We start from the raw sequence: 17,892 nt of genomic DNA, 5'->3' as shown, positions 1-17,892 counted from the left end.
AAGCTCATTCGCTTGGACTAAAGCAAATAATTCTTACAAACTGCAGACTGAGAAGTAATAAAAAACAGATGTCAAAAATATCATTTACAACTCCATGCAACATCATCACATTCTCATGGGCAAGGAACAATATAGCCTTTAGGTCATAGTCTTTTTCTAGATAACCACTAAGGAACAGGTTCAAAATGTAAGATGCACTGTCCCCATGATGAAACAGAAAGGTCCAATCCAACTAGCATCAAGATACTTTGAATGGACTTAGGGGTAGGGTCACCAATAAAGCTCAACGGGAAACTGTCAGAAGACACCATAGTTTAGAGCAACATTGACATTTAGTTGATTTTTTTCATCATGTAAGGCAGCTTTTACAAGGATAAAAGTTTACAGTTGTGCTGGGGCTTTAGCAAAGAAGGTCTGCGTCTTGTAGGAGTCCCCATTTCCTTCATACAACCCATTACTTACTGTTGACTTTATTGATATTGCCTTGGATTTCTGCCTGTGTCAGCAGCTCTTCATATGCATCTCTTTCCTCTTCAGAAATACAGCTATTCTGCAAAACAAAGGCTTCGCTGACTTCTGAAGTTAATGTTTCCAAACCTCGATAATCAAAAGCAAAAATGCATACAGTGATAAAAATCTGTCACTCATTTGCATTTGAAATCAATACAAGCATTTATGGAGTGCTCGCTTTACACAGGGCACTGGAGTTAGAGATGCTCTGCCAGGGTTACACAGATGAACAACAGACCCAGTGGCTCTCTGAAAAGAACTTGTTGTCTAACATGGAAAACATTATTGTTTGACCATTAAGTTGGACCACTTAGTAATGCCATTTTTTTGTAGATCAGAAACAGGTAAATACTGACAATTTTATATGATTCAACCTAATACAGCCAAGAACACAAATAACGACTATATATAGAATAGGATAGATTCTACAGAAGAACTACTATAAATATTTAAAGAAAGGATTCACACTTGGAAGGAAAGTTTTAAAGAGGCAACAACTGAGGGGGGCTTGGAGGAAGAGCGTGCTGTTAATAGCAGATGGGAGAACAGGATGTAGAGACCAGAATTTTGTCACGAAGTGGGAAAGCTTGGCGCGATGGTTGCAGTGTGGGGTCTATGCCCTGGGTTAGCCAAACGGATGGGGAGGTTAGTTTGGTATCATGGAGGCCTTTAAAGGCTAAGCTCAGGACTGTACTTAATTTAGTAGGCAATAGGGAATCTGAGCTTTCTGGTGGGGTGACAATCAGGCTATACTTAAAGATTAATTCTGCAGCATCCAGCACTGGCAGCGGTTGGCCTGGAGAGTAACAGGAAGCAGGGTGAGCTGTGGAAGGTGCTGCAAGAACCCTGAGGTAAGGTTAGGAGGGGCATACTGAGGACTGCATGAGACAGGAAAGTAGACATCGGATTCAAGGCAAGAGAAAACCAACAGAATGTAGCAATGGATAGGACATAAAAAACTAGTTGCCATTGTGTCACCCTGACTGCTGGCAACTCCATGTGTGTCAGAGTAGAACTGTGCTCCACAGGTTTTTCAACGAATCATTCTCCCAGAAGTAGATTGCCAGGCCTCTCTTCCAAGGCACCTATAGGGGGACTTGATCTCCCAAACTTCTGGTTAGCAGCTGGGTGCATAAACCATTACAATACCCAGGGACTCTGGATAAGACGTTGTTAGTTGCTGTCAAGTTGATTTCGACTCATGGCAATTCCACGTGTGCAGAGTAGAACTGCTCCGTAGAGTTTTCAAAGCTGTGACCTTTTGGAAGCTGATCACCAGGCCTGTCTTTCGAGGTGCTTCTGAATGGGTTTAAGCAGCTAACCATTTGGCTAGTAGTTGAGTGCTTAACAATTTGCGCCACCCAGAGATTCTGGATAAGACACAGGGGATATAAAACAAGTTCTGAGACAATGTGGCTGTTGTTCCCAACCAGGGAAGTCAGGAAGGGGCACACATGTGAGAAGTACAGGGTAGAAGTGTGCCATCTTGGGATGTTGTGGTTCATGGCCTGCGGGACATCGATGTGAAGATATTTGGTATTAGTAAGTAGCTTTAAGACAGCATTAGTAAGTAGATTTAAGAGAGGCTGGTATAAAGCTGACAGCCGATTTCTTCAAGTGGATGAGATTGACTGAGCAAGAACAGAGAGAGAAATGATTCGATGTTTAAGACCTTGAAGAATCTCCACATTTAGAGGGAGGTGGGGGAAGAAGAGAACTAAGAGACGTAGAAGAGAACCATGGCAGCACAGAGCATCTGCCAGGGAAGCAGAGAATCTCCAGGCAGGTGGGGCAGGGTGGGAACAACCATGCTGGATGCTGGTGAAAGTCAACAGTTGAGAAAACACCATAAGGCAAAGAGGTTGCTGCTCTCAGTGATGGAGTTGGAACTCATGTGGTAAGAGCTTAAGGACAGAAATGTTGGTGAGGAAGTCTGAGCCTAGACAAGGTTTTTAATAACTGACTTGACAGGGAAGTAGTGAGCATGGAGTTAGGCCCAGGGGCAGGCTGCCTTGCCAAGGAGGAATACGTCTTCCTCAAATATATAAAAGGTTAACTATTGGGAAAACATGAAGAATAGATTGAAAAACCACCCTCTCTATACTTCATCACAGTGAATTATTAACCTCTATTGTTGGTGTTGTTGGGTGCCATTGAGTCAATGCTGACTCACAGTGACCCTGTGTGATAAAGGAGAACTGCCCTACAGGGTTTTCTTGGCTATCATCATTATGGAAGCAGATTGCCAGATCTTTCTTCCATGGAGCTGCTAGGTGGGTTCAAATCACCAACCTTTCAGTCAGCAGCTAAGCACTTAAATATTCCACCACCAGGGCTCCTTTAACCTCTATTAACAAATACAAAGGTAATGCAGCTAACACAAAGTCAGCTAGTGATGCATAATAAGGAAAGAGCTTTAGCTACTGCCTCTACACTCTCTGGGTAGGAAGTAAGTTTACGGCAGGACCTTCAATCCTTCCAACCTATCATTTTCCTCATAAAAGGAAATCTAACTTCCTTAATATAGTAACATGCTCTTCTTTTACATTTGCATTTCATCCAAACCAGCTGCCTATGTTTATGGAGACAGAGTCATTTCTAAGCAGTTAATTTAAATACATCACTTTTAACATTAAGGCTTTTCAAACTAGCAATAGCTAACTATGTTTATTCCTCAGAACATATTATGTACCTTCAGTCTTGCATTTTCCTCTTTTCTCTTTTTGGCTTCCCAGAGTTCTTTCTGATACTCTTGAGCAAGGTGGTCATCCACTAGAGTTAAAACTGCATTTGGGTTTCTTAGTGTTACAATGGTCTGCTCTGCTATTCCCTTCTCCACAGCTTCATTAATGGCTATAACGGCAGCATGCACTGAAAAGTAAAGAGAAAAAAAGAGACTTTTATCAGCAAAAGGCAATACTGACAGTTGCATCGACTCTGTGTAAACTCAAGCAGGTTCACGTTCTTCCTTGGCTCCCAGTAAGCACGCCAAAAAAGAGACCTCAGACAAATCATGGAGTCCCTCTCTGAACAAGCTCGCCATGTGCCTCTTCTATTTTTGCTCTCAGCATCTGTTAAGTAATCCCTATTAATTTATTCAACCTATACCAAAAGACTAAAATGAATCAAGCACTATGCCAACCACTGGAGTGTGAAGGTAAGTCCCTGCTCCCTTGTCAGGGTGACATGGACAGAGCCAGTTCCTGCCAAGAGATACCTGTAATTCAGTCTCCAATGCTAAAAGATCCCAAGTAATGCATACTACCACTAACATTTTTTAAAATATTTTATTGAGTCCACTAAAATTTTTTCTTAATTGTGCTTTAAGTGAAAGTTTACAATTCAAGTCAGTTTCTCATACAAAAACTTACACGCACATTGTTATATGACCCTAGCTGCTCTCCCTACAATGTGACAGCACACTCCCCTTCTCTCTACCCTGTACTTCCCATGTCCATTCAGCCTGCTGCTGTCCCCCTGCCTTCTCATCTCGCCTCCAGATGGGAGCTGCCCACATAGTCTCGTGTGTCTACTTGAGCTAAGAAGCACACTCCTCACCAGTATCATTTTATGTTTTATAGTTCAGTCCAATCTTTGTCTCAAGAGTTGGCTTCGGGAACGGTTTTAGGTTTTAGGCTAACAGAAAGTCCTGGGACCATGGCCTCTGGGGTCCTCCAGTCTCAGTCAGACCATTAAATCTGGTCTCTTTACTAGAATTTGAGGTCTCCATCCCACTGTTTTCCTGCTTCATCAGGGATTCTCTGTTGTGTTCCCTGTCAGGGCAGTCAATGGTAGTAGCCAGGCACCATCTAGCTCTTCTGGTCTCATGCTGATAGAGTCTCTGGTTTATGTGACCCTTTCTTTCTCTTAGGCTCATAATTTCCTTGTGTCTTTGTGTTCTTCACTCTCCTTTGCTCCGGGTGGTCTGAGATCAATTGATGCATCTTAGATGGCCGCTTGCTAGTTTTTAAGACCCCAGACACTACTCACCAAAGTGGGATGCAAAATGTTTTCTTAATACACTTTGTTGTGCCAATTACCCTAGATGTCCCCTGAAATCATGTCTCCAGACCCCTGCCCTTGCTACTTTGTCTCTCGAAGTGTTTTGGCTGTATTCAGGAAGCTTCTTAGCTTTTGGTTTAGTCCAGTTGTGCTGAGTTCCCCTGTACTGTGTGTTGTCCTTCCCTTCACCTAAAATAATTCTTGCCTACTATCTAGTTAGTGAATACCCTTCTCCCTCCCTCCCCATCCTCATAACCATCAAGAGTGTTTCCTTCTGTCTTTAAACCTTTTCTTGAGTTTTTATAATAGTGGTCTCATACAATATTTGTCCTTTTGCAACTGACTAATTTCACTCAGCATAATGCCTTCCAGATTTCTCCATGTTATAAGATGTTTCAGGGATTCACTCTTGTTCTTCATCATTGCAAAGTATTCCATTATGTGAATATACCATAATTTGTTTATCCATTCATCTGTTGATGGGCACCTTGGTTGTTTCCATCTTTTTGTTCCTGTAAACATTGCGGCAATGGACATGGGTGTGCATATACCTGTTCATGTGAGTCCACTAAAATTTAAGGACACAGAATGTAAAGAAATATTTTGGAGAATGGAGCTATATTCCTGGAACGCCTTAAATCACATTGTACAAGTGGGTATCTAAAGTCCAAAAGTAATTACTTGGTATGTTCAGACATCTTCAAATTAACTAAAATGCATAGAAGAAATGCTTTCAGGGTGCTTAAAATATCTCCTAACTGTCCTAATTCATGTAATCAAAATCAAAAATTAAAATACAGGTAAGTCTCAAGTTAATGGCAAGTTTGGATTTTAAACGGACTTACAAGCAGCTTCATCCACAGACAGTTCATTGGCCAGAATACCACCTATTTTGCTGAAAGATGGCATCTGTATTCCATATTTCTCAAGTTCTTTTCTCATATTACTGATTTCCTCCTCTGAAAAAGAACAATACAAAAATTAAAGAAAGTCACAGACAAAGGTAGAGGCAGGAATGAGTATATTCATATCAAGAAATGTCTTCATTGGATAGTAAGGCCATTTCTAAACAAGGGCCTTAAGAAGAAACCAACTGTAGTTTCTCGTTTCACAAATGTGGGGAAAAGGGAACCCAGCCAAGTACAAGTAAGATAAATAAGTTTTCTTCTGTTGCCAATATAGAGGAAGAAAGAGGATCAATAATATCAAAGTGAAACAAAAATAACTGGTAAATTTTCTTAATGAGATTGTAAAAAATTACAAATATAATAAAGTAGTACCTGTGAAGTCTACTTTGCCCAACAAATCTTGGATCTGGGGTGCCAATCCTAGTTTGAACAGATATAAACTGAAAGACAAAACACAAAATTTATCAGAAACTCTATCTACATAATTTTTTTTTTTTTAAGCTGAGGAGGACCTAAGAGATCATCTTATCTAAGCCATTCATTTCATAGATGAGGAAACTGAGTTCCAAGGTGACACAGTACCTGTGGAGCCAGGACTAGAACTCCTGTCTAAGATCAAGAGATTGGTCTTCTGTAGTACACAGTCCTTCCATAGAGTCAACCAGCTGTCCATCATCCATTTGTAAGGACAATAAGAAACAGAGCTAATACAAAACAGCAGGTAATCTAAACAGAATAATTATTTCTTTGGCTATTCCTTATATGATTCTGATTTTGTTGAAGGTACAGCTAGAATTACATTTTACTTTTCAATATTCCTCTAAATAGTACATACCCCTTGGGAGAACATTTGTTTTACATTTTTTGAAATAACAGAGTGGCAAGACTATTGCTGGTAGATGGGTGATGTTAAGGACAAACCATGCCATGGGCATATTGCTCAGTGGAAAATGGAGTTAATTGCATGATCAAAAAAAAATCCCTTAGGCAGTAATGATGGCAGGCATTACCTACCCGTAACCTGACAAAGGAAACCCTGGTGGCATAGTGGTTAAGTGCTACAGCTGCTAACCAAGAGGTTGGCAGTTCAAATCCACCAGGCGCTCCTTGGAAACCCTATCGGGCAGTTCTACTCTGTCCTATAGGGTCGCTATGAGTCAGAATCGACTCGATGGCAGTGGGGTTTTTTTTTGTGTGTGTGTGGGTAACCTGACAAAATGAGGGCTGGCAAATAAATTCTACCAAAACAAACAAAAAAACCAAGCCCACGGCATCAAGTTGATTTCGACTCATGGTGAAATATATGGTTAAGTGTCTTTTCCCACTGAATTACTAAGCCATAGTTTCTATCCCATATTTATTTCTCACCTCCCCAGTTCAGTCCCCAAGATTAATTATAGAAACCAATTAAAAAAAATTCTGTATTCACTTTATCATCAATTTTGTATTGAGATTTAGGATTTATGAGATTTTAGTTAGAAATTAAAAATTACTCAAAAGTATGTATGTGACGGACTCTCTGGGTAGTGCAAATGGTTAAGTACTTGGCTGCTAACCTAAAAGCTGGAGGTTTGAGCCCACCCAGAGGTGCACTGAAAGAAACGCCTGGCGGTCTACTTCTAAAAACTCAGCCACTGAGAAGCTACGTAGCCCAGTTCTACTCTGACACACTTGGAGTCACCCTGACTCAGAACTAACTCGACAGCAATTGGTTCTAGGAAAATGAACTGAGAATGATTTTAATGGTATGAAATCTTTCACTTCAGATGCTGAGGTGACATAATCTGAGTATTTGATAAAATAAATAAAATTTCATTAAGACACATTAAAGACGGTCAAGACCCAGCCTTCTCAAATGGTGTTAAGACAAACTCTTAAAATGTGTAATTAGTCAATGAAAGTAGCACGCATTGACTTCCTTTGATCATTTCTGTAAAATACAATTAGAAAAGTAATATATGATCAAACCTAAAAATCAAAGAATCACACACACACACAAAAAAAGCCCAAAGTGATTTAAAAAATTACCTAGAAAATCATCCAGAGATAAACACTAAGTATTTTGATATAAATCCTTTCAATCTTACTTCTGGATATATCTGTTCTATAAACTTACTAGTACTCTATAACACAAATGTACTATAACTTACTGAACCAGCTGCTGAACAATTAGATTGTCACTGATTATTCACCTTTGCAAATTACGCCGCAGGGAGCCTACTTACATAGAGGCACAAACACATCCCTAAAAATGAAATCACCAGATTGTAAGGATATTCACAGACAAATGCTTTCAGTCTATATTGTCAAATTGTATTCTTAAAAAGAGACTATACTCATATACTCTTTGTGAGTAAAGGTTTAACAAAACTCTTTTCTCCTCTGCAGGAATCTGACCTTTAGTTAACTTCTAGCTCAGTTCCCTTAGGAACCTGATCAAGGTATACTGTCAACTGTATTACCAAGCAACATTGCTTAAAGAGAAAACCTGAGCGACACATTGCATCATAACTGGAAAAAAATTACAAATACCTATATCTTACACACCATATCTTAGGGCTTTCCCAAGTTCAGTGATACTTATAAGCAGCATATTCCTTTCAGGGACCTGAAAGCTATGCTGCAACAACTGATAATGGTTTCTGGGGACATGAGGCTTCTAAACCAGGGAGGCTCCTACATCCGCCGATGTGAGACCTATTCCTCCCGCCCAAGCTCTCACCTAGGGTACCAAAGAGCAACAGCTCCTAGATGGCTGCGTGGGTTACCACGTGGAGTGTCATGAAGACCCCCATTAAAGATCAAATGCCTGATGCTGGCCTGCTGAGGTTCCTAGATAACTCAATTCTTCTGATGCTAGATGTGGCTTCTGGCAGTCATGGGAATCTGTACACCTACTTGAACCTAAGATGACAACCCGATGGACATAGCCTCACTCTGCCATCAATGCATGCTATCACCAATTAAAATTTTGCCAATCTGAGAGCCAAACAATGTTATTTAAATCCACATGTCCTTTTGTTAGTTGTGAGAGTAAATATCTTTCATACATGTATCAATCATTTTGTATTTCTTCCTGGAGATGCCTCTTAATGAATTTACAAATTTTAAAGATTTTTTTATTTGGGGGGGGAAGACTTTATCTTTCTCTGTTTTTTCTCCTTTTCCCTCAAAACCGCAGCCAAAGGACAGAGAACAAATGGTGGGATTTTTTTTTTTTTTACCATATAGTAATTTTATTTTTAGCCCTAAATTCCTATATGAGATTCACATCTTACCTACAGGGAAAAGCATATTAGACTCTAAAATTCTTCAATGTGAAACAGGCATTAAAAAAAAAAAATTTTTTTTTTTAATTATGTATTCATAATTCAAAAAGAGAAGGGTGGCGACTCATGGTAACCCTGTAGGACACAGGAGAACTGCCCCATACATTTTCCAAGGAGTGGCTGGCGGATTTGAACTACTGACCTCTTGTTTAGCAGCCGTAGCACTTAACCACTGTGCCACCACAGGGCTGTAATGTGAATATAAATATCACAATAGCAAATATCCTGGCTTAACTAAAAATTACCACAAGGTGGTGCTGAGAAGTTACCTTTTCAAATTGGGATGCCAGTTGACCTTCAGTCTAGTCCACTTTCAAATTAATTTTAAATTAGAGGTTTATTTAGGCTGATATGGATCAGGGAAGACTCTCAATTGCTTACCAAAAAAATTTTTACTTTTTAGTGTATATTTTCTATTTGGCTTCAATTTTCAGTATTTATGGCCCCTGATGTCGAAGTTTAAACTATTAACTTTAAAAAGATCACTTCTTAAAGTACGAGAGTTGTTTTTTGTTTTGTTTGGATTTACATTATTGTTTTTAATGACTCCACAGTAATCTGTTTTTTGGGTGTATAATGATTGTTTTTAAATTTATATATTTTTTTATTACTGTGCTTTAGATGAAAGCTTACAGAGCAAACTAGTTTCTCATTAAAAAATTAATACACATATGTTTTGTGATACTGGCTGCAAGCCTCACGATGTGTCAGTATTTTTCCCTTCTTGACCTTGGGTTCCTCATTACCAGCTTTGCTGTCTCCTCCTGTCTCCTTGTCCTAACCCCTGGGCTGGTATGCCCATTTAGTCTCCTTTTGTTTTATGGGCCTGCCTAATCTTTGGCTGAAGGGTGAGCCTCAGGAGTGACTTCATTACTGAGCTAAAAGGGTGTCTGGGGGCCATACTCTCAGGGTTTCTCCAGTCTGTCAGACCAGTAACTGTGGTTTTTTTTTTTTTTTAATTAACTTTTATTGAGCTTCAAGTGAACTTCTACAAATCAAGTCAAACTGTCACATATGTTTATATACACCTTACTCCGTACTCCCACTTGCTCTCCCCCTAATGAGTCAGCCCTTCCAGTCTCTCCTTTCGTGACAATTTTGCCTGCTTCCAACTCTCTCTATCCTCCCATCCCCCCTCCAGACAGGAGATGCCAACACAGTCTCAAGTGTCCACCTGATACAAACAGCTCACTCTTCATCAGCATCTCTCTCCTACCCACTATCCAGTCCCTTTCATGTCTGATAAGTTGTCTTCGGGAAAGGTTCCTGTCCTGGGCCAACAGAAGGTTTGGGGACCATGACTGCCGGGATTCCTCTAGTCTCAGTCAGACCATTAAGTCTGGTCTTTTTGTGAGAATTTGGGGTCTGCATCCCACTGATCTCCTGCTCCCTCAGGGGTTCTCTGTTGTGCTCCCTGTCAGGGCAGTCATCGGTTGTAGCCAGGCACCAACTAGTTCTTCTGGTCTCAGGATGATGTAAGTCTCCGGTTCATGTGGCCCTTTCTGTCTCTTGGGCTCTTAGTTGTCGTGTGACCTTGGTGTTCTTCATTCTCCTTTGATCCAGGTGGGTTGAGACCAATTGATGCATCTTAGATGGCCGCTTGTTAGCATTTAAGACCCCAGACGCCACATTTCAAAGTGGGATGCAGAATGTTTTCATAATAGAGTTTATTATGCCAATTGACTTAGAAGTCCCCTTAAACCATGGTCCCCAAACCCCCGCCCTTGCTCCACTGACCTTTGAAGCATTCATTTTATCCCGGAAACTTCTTCGCTTTTGGTCCAGTCCAGCTGAGCTGACCTTCCATGTATTGAGTATTTTCCTTCCCTTCACCTAAAGCAGTTCTTATCGACTAACTAATCAGTAAAAAAACCCTCTCCCACCCTCCCTCCCTCCCCACCTCGTAACCACAGAAGTATGTGTTCTTCTCAGTTTATACTATTTCTCAAGATCTTATAATAGTGGTCTTATACAATATTTGTCCTTTTGTCTCTGACTAATTTCGCTCAGCATAATGCCTTCCAGGTTCCTCCATGTTATGAAATGTTTCAGAGATTCGTCACTGTTCTTTATCGATGCGTAGTATTCCATTGTGTGAATATACCACAATTTATTTACCCATTCATCCGTTGATGGACACCTTGGTTGCTTCCAGCTTTTTGCTACTGTAAACAGAGCTGCAATAAACATGGGTGTGCACATATCTGTTTGTGTGAAGGCTCTTATTTCTCTAGGGTATATTCCGAGGAGTGGGATTTCTGGGTTGTATGGTAGTTCTATTTCTAACTGTTTAAGATAAGGCCAGATAGATTTCCAAAGTGGTTGTACCATTTTACATTCCCACCAGCAGTGTATAAGAGTTCCAATCTCTCCGCAGCCTCGCCAACATTTATTATTTTGTGTTTTTTGGATTAATGCCAGCCTTGTTTTCTTTTTTTTTGTTGGAGTGAGATGGAAGCTCACCGTAGTTTTAATTTGCATTTCTCTAATGGCTAATGATCGAGAGCATTTTCTCACCTATCTGCTAGCTGCCTGAATATCTTCTTTAGTGAAATGTGTGTTCATATCCTTTGACCACTTCTTGATTGGGTTGTTTGTCTTTTTGTGGTTGAGTTTTGACAGAATCATATAGATTTTAAAGATCAGGGGCTGGTCGGAGATGTCGTAGCTGAAAATTCTTTCCCAGTCTGTAGGTGGTCTTTTTACTCTTTTGGTGAAGTCTTTAGATGAGCATAGGTGTTTGATTTTTAGAAGCTCCCAGTTATCTGGTTTCTCTTCGTCATTTTTGGTAATGTTTTGTATTCTGTTTATGCCTTGTATTAGGGCTCCTAAGGTTGTCCCTATTTTTTCTTCCATGATCTTTATCGTTTTAGTCTTTATGTTTAGGTCTTTGATCCACTTGGAGTAAAGTTTTTGTGCATGGTGTGAGGTATGGGTCCTGTTTCATTTTTTTGCAAATGGATATCCAGTTATGCCAGCACCATTTGTTAAAAAGACTCTCTTTTCCCCAATTAACTGACACTGGGCCTTTGTCAAATATCAGCTGCTCATATGTGGATGGATTTGTATCTGGGTTCTCAATTCTGTTCCATTGGTCTATGTGCCTGTTGTTGTACCAGTACCAGGCTGTTTTGACTACTGTGGCTGTATAATAGGTTCTGAAATCAGGTAGAGTGAGGCCTCCCCCTTTCTTCTTCTTTTTCAGTAATGCTTTGCTTATCCGAGGCTTCTTTCCCTTCCATATGAAGTTGGTGATTTGTTTCTCCATCAAAATGTGGTCTTTTTTTGTGAATTAGAATTTTGTTCTACATTTTTCTCTAGCTCTGTCCAGGACCCTCTATTGTGATTCTTGTCAGAGCAGCTGGTGATGATAGCTGGGCACCATCTAGTTGTGCTGGGCTCAGTCTGGTGGAGGGTGTGGTAGTTGCGGTCCATTAGTCCTTCAGACTAAGCTTTCCCTTGGGTCTTTGTTTTTCTTCATTCTGTCTTGCTCCAGATGGGGTGGAACCGATGGATTATTTTAGATGGTCGATCACAAGCTTTTAAAATTCCAGATGCTACTCATCAAAGTAGAATGTAGAATATTATAAAGTATTTTATGACATTTGAGCTAGATGTCCCCTGAGACCATGGGCCCCTGCACTCAGCCCAAAGTATTAAGAGTTTTATACTCAATCTCTATGTGGGTGGTGCTTGTAAACAGATTACTCAAAGAGGGCAAATGTTTACTATCAGTACCAGTGCCACCAAGTCGACTCGAACTCACAGTGATCCCATGTGTGTCAGGGTAGAACCGTGCTCCATAGGGGTTTCAATGGCTAATTTTTCAGAAGTAGCTCAGCAGGTCTTTCTTCCCAGGAACCTCTGGATGTACTCAAACTTCCAGCCTTTTGGCTAGCAGCCAAGTGCCTTAACCCTTTGCACCACCCAGGGACTCCAAGTGTTTACTAGGAAACCATATTTATCCAGTATTCACACACCAAAAAGAATTAGCAATAGCAACCCGCTCCTTCTGAAGCATTTAAATTCAAATGAGGCCATTCATTACCTGAAGCACGTAGGCAAGTCCAGAGTCTTCATCTTTAAAAAAAAAAAAAAAAAAAAAAAAAAAGCCCAATAGAAAAAATGCCAATTCCCTGTAGCTCTTCACGACTGGATTTATTGAGCACTTTTTAGTGCCTAAGAGCCAACACAGAGGGCTAAGAGCATTCCCAAGGAAGCTGTGGAATTAATGTTAACATTGCTTCCCACAAACAAGAAAGCACTTTGTGTGAAGTAAGAAAAGGTATAGCGCCCTTGTATGGCTGAGGCAAGCTTGCCCTGAGGGAGCTAGGGCCCTGCTGGCCCATGTGATCCTATTTGTAAAAGTAATACTACTTATAGTTATAAGTCATAAAGTTAAAAAAATATATATATATACTCTTACGGATTTTTCCACTAATTTCAGTATATACATTAAAAGATGAGACAGTAATGAAATGCAAGCTTAAAAGGCAGGAGCTGAATTTTTTTTCAGCTTTTCTGGACCACATCACATGCAGCTGGTTTCATGCCATAGCAGCGGGATGAGTGTTTATAAATCAAAGCCTCGTGGCAGACCAGAAAGACCACTGGACTGGAACTGGAGGCCTGATTCGGGCCCAAAGCTGGCAATCTTCATGCGTGATTTTGAGCGAGTCATACAGCCCGACCTTTCAGTCCCCTCATCTGTGAAACGAACAATTTGGACTAAAATAACTTCCCAAGGTCCTTCCAGTTCTAAAGTTCCACGATTATTCATTTTAGACAACCTAAATGTAACATTTTTTAAAATGTAACAGAGGCCTGTGCTGAAGTTCAAGTCTGATGCCACTGCTCTTTTAATTTTCCCGTCGTTTCCTGCAGCCCTGGTGGCACAGTGGCTAAGAGCTCGACTGTTAACCAAAAGGTTGGCAGTTTGAATTCACCAATCACTCCCTGGAAACTTTATCGGGCACTCGCTGTCCTATACGGTCGCTATGAGTTGGAATCGATACGATGGCAAACAGTTTGAGGTTTTTTATTGTTGTTAGTTGTTGTTGAGTTGGCCCCCAACTCATGGTGACCCCACATACAACGGAACAAACAAAACAACTGAAGAAAACGCTGCCCAGTCCTGCGCCATCCTCATGATCAGTTGCAGAGCAGACCATTGTGACCCAAAGGGTTTTCAGTGGCTGATTTTTTAAACAGATCACCAGGCCTTTCTTCCTAGTTTTTCTTAGTCTGGGAGCTCTGCTGAAACCTGTTCAGCATCATAGCGACATACAAGGCTCCACTGACAGCCAGCCAGTGGCTGTGCCTGCAGCACGCTAGCCATAAATCGACTTGGGTCTCCTGAATGGAAGGTGAGAAGTCTGCCACCGAATCACCACTGCCTCCCCACTTAATTTTCCTTGTCACTGTTCTTAGTTGCCTTCGAGCTGATTCTGACTCATGGCAACTCCCCCAGTACCCAGTGCTGTCGAGTCGATTCCGACTCACGGCAACTAGCAGTAGGGAAATTCTCGACTCCTTTTTGAGGTCCATGGCTGGTTGAATTGTTAATAGCACAGTTTCTAGCATCAAAGAGCCTGTTTTTTAAATCTCAGTTCTGCCATTTACTAGCTGTGTAACCTTGAACAGTCTCTCTGTGCTTCAACTGCCCTGGTTATAAAGTGGGAGTAATAATAGTAAATACTGCTTAGGTATGTTGTAAGGATTAAATGAGATAATACCTGTAGAGTACTTTGAACTGTGCCAGGCATATGTAGGCAATCCCCAGGTTACAAACGTCTGACTTCTGTACAACCTGTAGTTAAGAACCAACCCCCTTAAAGCCTACGATATTAAAAATTTGAGGTTCAAACAGCAGTCATAATAACAAATGGGCACTGCTTTGTGATGTGTATCAACACATTATTATTACTGTATTATGGTAAAGATGTTCTAGTGTATCTGGAAGTGTTTTTTTTAGTATTTTTTATGCATAGAAAAGTACACTGTATACTATACACTAAGGCAAAACATTTGACTGATGTTAGATACAAACGAACCTGATTGTTCTGACTTACGTACAAATTTGACTTAAAGACAGATTTAGGAACAGAACTTGTTCGTAATCCGGGTACTGACTGTAGTTAAAAGCTCAGTGAGTATTAACCTTTGTTTTTATTGTTTCTATTAACTTTGTCAAATACATGTGTGTTTTGTATCAAACACTTAACTGAAAACCTTCTACTGTGGTTTCTCTACTCTTTCTTACACTGAGAATCTTTTACTATTTCCCCTCATTGACTCCATGTTTGAAATGGCTTTATCTACTAAGCCAAATTAGTTTTTCACCTTGATCACCTATGGCAATAATAATATCATGTCAAAATCCAGTGATCTATACTTAATTTTCAGGGAAAAACTAAACGAATTCTGAGACAGGCTTCTTTTGTTGTTGTTAGGTGCCATCAAGTCGGTTCCAACTCATAGCAACCCTATGCACAACAAAATGAAACACTGCCCGGTCCTGAGCCATCCTTACAATCATTGCTATGCTTGAGCTCACTGTTGCAGCCACTGTGTCAATCCACCTCGTTGAGGGTCTTCCTCTTTTTCCCTGACCCTATACTTTGCCAAGCATGATGTCCTTCTCCAGGGACTCATCCCTCCTGACAACATGTCCAAAGTATGTAAGATTCAGTCTCACCATCCTTGCTTCTAAGGAGCATTCTGGTTGTACTTCTTCTAAGACAGATTTGTTCGTTCTTTTGGCAGTCCTTGGTATATTCAAAATTCTTCAACACCACCACAATTCAAAGGCGTCAATTCTTCTTTGGTCTTCCTTATTCATTGTCCAGCTTTCACATGCATATGATGTGATTGAAAATACTATGGCTTGGGTCAGGCGGACCTTTGTCTTCAAGGTGACATCTTTGTTCTTCAACACTTTAAAGAGGTTCTTTGCAGCAGATTAACCTAATGCAACGCGTCTTTTAATTTCTTGACTGATGTTTCCATGGCTGTTGATTGTGGATCGAAGTAAAATGAAATCCTTGACAACTTCAATCTTTTCTCCGTTTATCATGATGTTGCTCATTGGTCCAGTTGTGAGGATTTTTGTTTTCTTTTTGTTGAGGTATGATCCATACTGAAGGCTGTGGTCTTTGATCTTCATTAGTAAGTGCTTCAAGTCCTTTTCACTTTCAGCAAGCAAGGCTGTGTCATCTGCATAACGCAGGTTGTTAATGAGGCTTCCTCCAATCCTAATGCCCCGTTCTTCTTCATATAGTCCAGCTTCTCAGGTTATTTGCTCAGCATACAGATTGAATAGATATGGTGAAAGAATACAACCCTGATGCACACTTTTCCTGACTTTAAACCAATCAGTATCCCCTTGTTCTGTCGGAACAATTGCCTCGTGATCTATGTAAAGGTGCCTCATGAGCACAATTAAGTATTCTGGAATTCCCATTCTTTGCAATGTTATCCATAATTTATTATGATCCACACAGCTGAATACCTTTGCACAGTCAATAAAAGACAGGTAAACATCCTTCTGGCATTCTCTGCTTTCAGCCAGGATCTATCTGACATCAGCAATGATATCCCTGGTTCCACGTCCTCTTCTGAAACCAGCCCGAATGTCTGGCAGCTCCCTGGCTGCTGCCATTTTTGAATGATCTTCAGCAAAATTTTGCTTGCATGTGATATTAATGATATTGTTCTACAATTTCCACATTTGGTTGGGTCACCTTTCTTAGGAATAGGCATAAATATGGATCTCTTCCAGTCAGAAGGCCAGGAAGCTGTCTTCCATATTTCTTGGCATAGACGAAGAAGCACCTCCAGCACTGCATCTGTTTGTTGAAACATCTCAATTGATATTCCATCAATTCCTGGAGCCTTGTTTTTCGCCAATGCCTTCAGAGCAGCTTGGACTTTTTCCTTCAGTACTGTCAGTTCCTGATCATATGCTACCTTTTGAAATGGTTGAACATCGAGTAATTCTTTTTGGTATAATGACTCTGTGTATTACTTCCATAGCTGCAAACATCCATTAATAATTGGAACCTGGAATGTACAAAGTATGAACGTAGGAAAACTGGAAATCGTCAAAAATGAAATGGAATGCATAAACATCCATATCCTAGGCTTTAGTGAGCTGAAATGGACTAGTAGTGGCCATTTTGAATCAGACAATCATATAGTCTACTATGCTGGGAATGACAACTTGAAGAGGAATGGCATTGCATTCATCGTCAAAAAGAACATTTCAAGATCTATCCTGAAATACAATGCTGTTAGTGACAGGATAATACCCATATACCTACAAGGAAGACCAGTTAATATGATCATTATTCAAATTTACGCACCAACCACCAGGGCCAAAGATGAAGAACTAGAACATTTTTATCAGCTGCTGCAGTCCGAAATTGATCGAACTTGTAATCAAGGTGAATTGATAATTACTGGTCACTGGAATGCGAAAGTTGGAAACAAGAAGGATCAGTAGTTTGAAAATATGGCCTTGGTTACAGAAACAATGCTGGAGATCAAATGATAGAATTTTGTTTAAGACTAACGACTTCTTCATTGCAAATACCTTCTTTCACCAACATAAACACCGACTCTACACATGGACCTCGCCAGATGGAACACAAAGAAATCAAATTGACTACATCTGTGGAAAGAGATGATGGAAAAGCTCAATATCATCAGTTAGAACAAGGCCAGGGGTCGACTGTGGAATAGACCATCAATTGCTCATATGCAAGTTCAAGCTGAAACTGAAGAAAATCAGAGCAAGTCCACGAGAGCCAAAATATGACCTTGAGTATATCCCACCCAAATTTAGAGACCATCTGAAGAACAAATTTGACACATTGAACACTGGTGACTGAAGACCAGACGAGTTGTGGAAAGACATCAAGGACATCATACATGAAGAAAACAAGAGGTCATTGAAAAGACAGGAAAGAAAGAAAAGACCAAGATGGATGTCAGAGGAGACTCTGAAACTTGCTCTTTAGTGTCGAGCAGCTAAAGCAAAAGGAAGAATTGATGAAGTAAAAGAACTGAAGATTTTAAACAGCGGCTCGGGAAGACAAAGTATTATAATGACATGTGCAAAGAGTTGGAGGTGGAAAACCAAA

General features: G+C 40.4%; 1 protein-coding gene across 6 annotated transcripts in view; it reads right to left on the bottom strand.

The window, feature by feature from the left end:
• Positions 1–17,892, bottom strand: part of IQGAP2 (IQ motif containing GTPase activating protein 2) — a 328,352-nt gene that overhangs the window by 118,527 nt on the left and 191,933 nt on the right. For all 6 annotated transcript variants that reach the window (XM_064273341.1, XM_023545568.2, XM_023545570.2 and 3 more), the window contains 4 exons: positions 5,793–5,860; positions 5,358–5,471; positions 3,203–3,381; positions 463–550 (listed from right to left, as the gene is read on the bottom strand). In XM_064273341.1, coding sequence (XP_064129411.1) covers positions 463–550; positions 3,203–3,381; positions 5,358–5,471; positions 5,793–5,860 — 449 coding nt within the window. The remainder of the gene's footprint in view (positions 1–462; positions 551–3,202; positions 3,382–5,357; positions 5,472–5,792; positions 5,861–17,892) is intronic.

This window comes from Loxodonta africana, chromosome 2 (assembly GCF_030014295.1).
Source record: "Loxodonta africana isolate mLoxAfr1 chromosome 2, mLoxAfr1.hap2, whole genome shotgun sequence".
Classification (NCBI taxonomy): Eukaryota; Metazoa; Chordata; class Mammalia; order Proboscidea; family Elephantidae; genus Loxodonta; species Loxodonta africana.
The sequence above is the reverse complement of the archived record's forward strand: the minus strand, read 5'-3'. Positions and strand labels throughout refer to the sequence as shown.